The sequence below is a fragment of the Nicotiana attenuata genome, chromosome 8 (assembly GCF_001879085.1).
Source record: "Nicotiana attenuata strain UT chromosome 8, NIATTr2, whole genome shotgun sequence".
NCBI classification, from domain to species: domain Eukaryota; kingdom Viridiplantae; phylum Streptophyta; class Magnoliopsida; order Solanales; family Solanaceae; genus Nicotiana; species Nicotiana attenuata.
Window position 1 is genome coordinate 11950962 of NC_031996.1, and position 4571 is coordinate 11955532.

At 33.3% G+C, this 4571-nt stretch overlaps 1 protein-coding gene across 1 annotated transcript; it reads left to right on the top strand.

The window, feature by feature from the left end:
• LOC109231776 (cell surface glycoprotein 1-like) lies at positions 2017–4571 on the top strand. Its single transcript, XM_019397408.1, has 3 exons — positions 2017–2545; positions 3620–3715; positions 4342–4571. The coding sequence occupies exons 1-3, from the start codon at positions 2200–2202 to the stop codon at positions 4359–4361; spliced, it is 462 nt and encodes a 153-aa protein (XP_019252953.1). The 5' UTR covers positions 2017–2199; the 3' UTR covers positions 4362–4571.

The following is a 4571-nucleotide window of genomic DNA, read 5'->3' on the forward strand; positions in this document are numbered from 1 at the left end:
TGATAACGTATTATATAAAATAAGAAGAAAACAAAAAATAAAGAGAAGAGAACATAAATATTTCCCATTCAAAGTATAACATAATACAGAAAGTGAAGTCCCTTTTATAGGGTGTAAAATTATCTGAAAGTTACAACATCTTAATGAAACATTCAATAAGTATATGGGTTCATTGAATAGGATCCATAGAATAATGCATGGACATTTCACACAAACTCATTGAATTCATAACAAGTTACTCCTTTTGGTCCACTTTAAGTAATTTTTTAGCTCTTTTCACACATATTTATTCATCTTTTAGCATTAATTAATAATAAAATTGATCATATTAACTTTAATTTGCTCATTGGAAATATAACAAACTATTCATAGGCTCTTTACTCCAAGGTTAACTTTGAAAAGAAGAAGTTAATTCCTTCTTGATATTTGAAAAAATCAAATATTGTGTACCACAATAAAAAGACCAAAAAATCACTTAAAGTGGACCAGATGGAGTACCATTTTAATAAATTATTGAATACTTATCAAGATATTTACATTTAATTAACTATCAAATGACCTGATCGAATAAATATTTTTTACACTATCAATGTATAACACTTAAATTCCATAAAAAGAGATAATTTACCAATCCTTCAATTTCTGGGAAGTGATTCTTTTCAGTTAATTCTTTCTTTCTTTTTTTCCTTTCAAATAACCGTTGTTAGCGCCAAATTTAGTTCGTTTGTCAGTTATATTCCATTCGGTTTTTGCATAGCACCAACAGTATACAAGCTAACATAATCCCTTCATTTTAACTCTCTATTTTCTGCATTTTTCATTTTTTAATCTAAATCCTCTCCAATTTTCCAATTCTTATTGCTCAAAACATTCCTTTTTTAGTGTGCTGATCATGGACGACGAAGAAAAACAAAGACTGTGAGTTTTTTTTTTTTTTTTTTTAGTTTTTTTTTATTTCATTTTTACGTATTTTCTACATTAACTCTTTTTTTTTTTCTTCTCTTCATTTGGGATTTATTCAGTTTCTTGCTCTGTATACTGAATCTGTTTTCTTTTTTTTTTCTTGGATTTTAGACTTGATCTTTACATTCATGATTACATGGTTAAGAAGGGAATGCATGATACAGCTAGTACATTCGCCGCCGAAGCTAATTTTATACCACCAAATATTGTTGGTTAGTCTTCCTTTTTTGATAAATGTTAAGTATTAAAAACTGATTTTCCAATATAGTAATTAGACTTTGCTTTAAATGGAAACAGCTATTAATTTCTTTAATGGGGTCTCTTGTTTCTTGAAGTTTCTTGGTAATATTTTTCCTTAATATATTCGGATCATGTTGCTTAGTTTTGCAAATGAGGTCATTTTCTTTAATTTATGTACACGTTCTTGAAAAGTTTAGTCATCATTATTTTAAAGAGATGCACAAGTAAATTTCTCCTTCAGTAAAGTCAGGGGGCGGACCTAGCGTATTAACGACGGTTCAATTGAACCCATAACTTTTGACACGGAGTAAAATTTTATATGTAAAAATTTATTAAAATTGCAAAAATATTATATAGAACTCTTAACTTTAAAAATATAATGTGTTCAATACTAAAAACTTTAAAAGTTGAACCCATATGATTTAAATCCTTGATTCACCTTTGAGTAAAGTGATTTATTTGTCACGTTACTATATATAGAGTATAAGATTTATTTTCTTAAAAATCTTCTTTTTAGAAGTTTCAAAACTCAATGTCAAGTTCACACTAAAAATTAGATGGAGGATACGTGTGATCTATAGGTCACGGGTTCGAGCCGTGGAAGTAGCCACTAAAGTTTGCATTAGGGTAAGCTGTCTATATCACACCCTTGGGATCAGGGGCGACTCAGAATTTGAAGGTCACGAGTGCACTTTTGGGTTCAACCAAAATCTGCATTATATATAGGGTGTCCACTACTAATATAGCACTAGTTTCTAAAGACACGTATACATGGAATTTTTGTCGAACTTTTGGGGGTGGCGGTGACCCCTCTCTGTATAGCATAGATCCAACCTTGCTTGTGGTGCGGTCCTTCCCTGGATCCTATATGAACGCGGAATACCTTGTGCACCGAGCTGCCCTTTTTATCATTCGTATTGTGAACCCCCGCTGTGTTCTTTTTCATTAGAATGGAAGGCTCGCATGTCATGTTATACATAAACTATATATAGAATCATGATTAATAATCAATATCGTGGAAACATTGATTCAGCTATGGATGATGTATTTTTTACCGCGTGGTGGCGTAAAGCGCATGAGATACTCAACACTGAAGTTCCATGGCCTGAGCACATCCCGCAGCCACAAGAACCAAATTATAGAGAAAGGTTGAGGCAAGGCATTGGTATACATATTCCAGATTTTCCTCAAATTCCAGAAGAGCAATCTGCATCAGACTCTTTGGTCCAAGGACAGAGTTCTACTTCTTCAGACACAGACACAAATTTGCAGACAGAACCAACTCCTGATGCCCCTACAGATGACAGTTCGCGTCCCGTTGAGCCAAATACATCTGATGAAGGTTTGTACTCTTGATAATGTCTGACATATGAAGTCAACTATGTAACTAGAATTTGTTTATATTGACATACCAATACATTAAATCCATGTTGATCTGCCAATTGTAGGGCAGAGACTAAAGCATAGAGTTCCATATGAACACCTGTAGCATTGACAATATTTACTAGCCTTGGTATGATCCTTCTTGCATTAGATATTAGATGTCAATTGTTTGGATTGATCTACTAGTTTTCATAATAGTACTCAAGCTATTGTCATTTTAATTCTGAAAGGACAATAAAGAGTGAGGACTGGCGCGCGTTTATATAAATAGCTTAACTAGAAAATAGATTTAACTCTAGGAGCAATTACCTTAGGCGTATGACTATCAGACGTTTTCGTTCCTTCTATATACTTATTGCCAATGGCCTATAACCATATACTGACAGTTACCGAGATTACACTCTTAGTCATATGAATGAATAAGAAGATAAACAAGAAACATAGGAAGCGTTAGCTACAAGAGCTTGGGATTATTATTGCCTATCCCTTGGCTTTATTTACCTGTTGCTTGAAGATCTGTCTCTTTAGTGTATATATGTATGTATGTATGTAACATTGTATTCATGTGGTGTGGTGTTTTTTTGTGTGTACATACCGGACCATATCTGCCACTAATGATAGCGGTATGAATGAGGTAAACAGTACTACCTGAGTGTGTAGATATAATGTTGTTCAATAACAAAGAAGGAGATGGTAAAATGCACGGCGAATCTCTTAGTTAAGGTTTTAGAAGACCACGTTTCTGGTGGTCATATATATATATATATATATTTGCAAAGACCATTGATGCTAAGTAACGTTTGATAATGAAACTTGTTTAAGAGTTTGTTTTGAGGCTTACAAACTCCTAATGCTCCTACAGACAGTTCGCGTCCTAAGCCAAAAACATGTGATGCAGGCTAAGTATATTCTTGGCTGCCCCTACAGATTTGCTGGCTAACTATTTGTTAGTTATTAGTCTTTCCTAAATGGATTAATCAGTTGTGTTTTAGTGGCAAACTAATAATGGATATTCTGCTTCTCTTGCTGTTAGGGACTTCCAACCAATCCAGAAATATTCAGACAGAAGCAACTCCCAATGCCCCTACAGACGACAGTTTGCGCCCTATGCCAAGAACATCTGATGCAGGTTTGTTTAATTAATTGCAAACTTTAACATTTTGTTTTTAGAATCCTGTTTCTTATTTGAAGGATTCTAACTGATATATATTCTTGTTGTTTTTAGGATCTTCCAGCCAACCCATTAACTGATCCCATTGAGCATTTCATATATATACTTTATACTATGAAGTTGTGGCTGCGCGTGCATGCATGCACACTCTATGTCCCCCATTAATGCTAGTGATGTGTATGAGTATGACTCTATGAGGAAATGGTAAAAATACATTGTGGACCTCTTTTTGAAGATTACATTTCTGGTGGTCATACAAAGACCATTGAGGCTGTTGTTTGATTATGAAACTTGTTTTAGAGAGTTCGTTTTCATGGTTATAACATAATACCATTTCTTCCTTTGTTTGATGCTTATAACATAATAAGCATTTCTTCCTTGGTTTGTGAAAGGAAAAAACTTACTGTGAAATATATTTATAGAATCATGTAACTTTAAGGTTATTATAGGTAAATCTTTATGATAAGAGTTACTTTGATAACCTGGTAAATCATGTAACTTTAAGGTTTCTCTTGATGCTGTCTCACATGTAAAGTCACATAGTAAACTAATACTAAGTGATATTCTTCTGCTCTTGTTTTCAGGACCAAATGAAGATTGTTGATCTACCAGTTGACGTGGCATGGATAATGTGAAACTCTATTAACTGATTCCATTGAGCATTTAACTTTCTTGTAACTCAGGATTTACCGTTGAATACTTTCTTAAGCTTGTCCTGTGGAAATATTTTTAGTACAAAATAGGGTTGAATTGGAGTACTAAACTGATAATGGTCACAACTTGATCATGTGAAAAGTTTAAGCAGATATTTTAA

What these genes read in the sequence shown, in the direction of transcription:
- LOC109231776 (XM_019397408.1), top strand. Translation starts at nt 2,200, where the DNA reads ATGATTAATAATCAATATCGTGGAAACATTGATTCAGCTATGGATGAT. An exon ending in GCCAAATACATCTGATGAAG is followed by an intron (nt 2,546 to 3,619) that starts GTTTGTACTCTT and finishes TCTTGCTGTTAG; the next exon opens with GGACTTCCAACCAATCCAGA. An exon ending in GCCAAGAACATCTGATGCAG is followed by an intron (nt 3,716 to 4,341) that starts GTTTGTTTAATT and finishes TCTTGTTTTCAG; the next exon opens with GACCAAATGAAGATTGTTGA.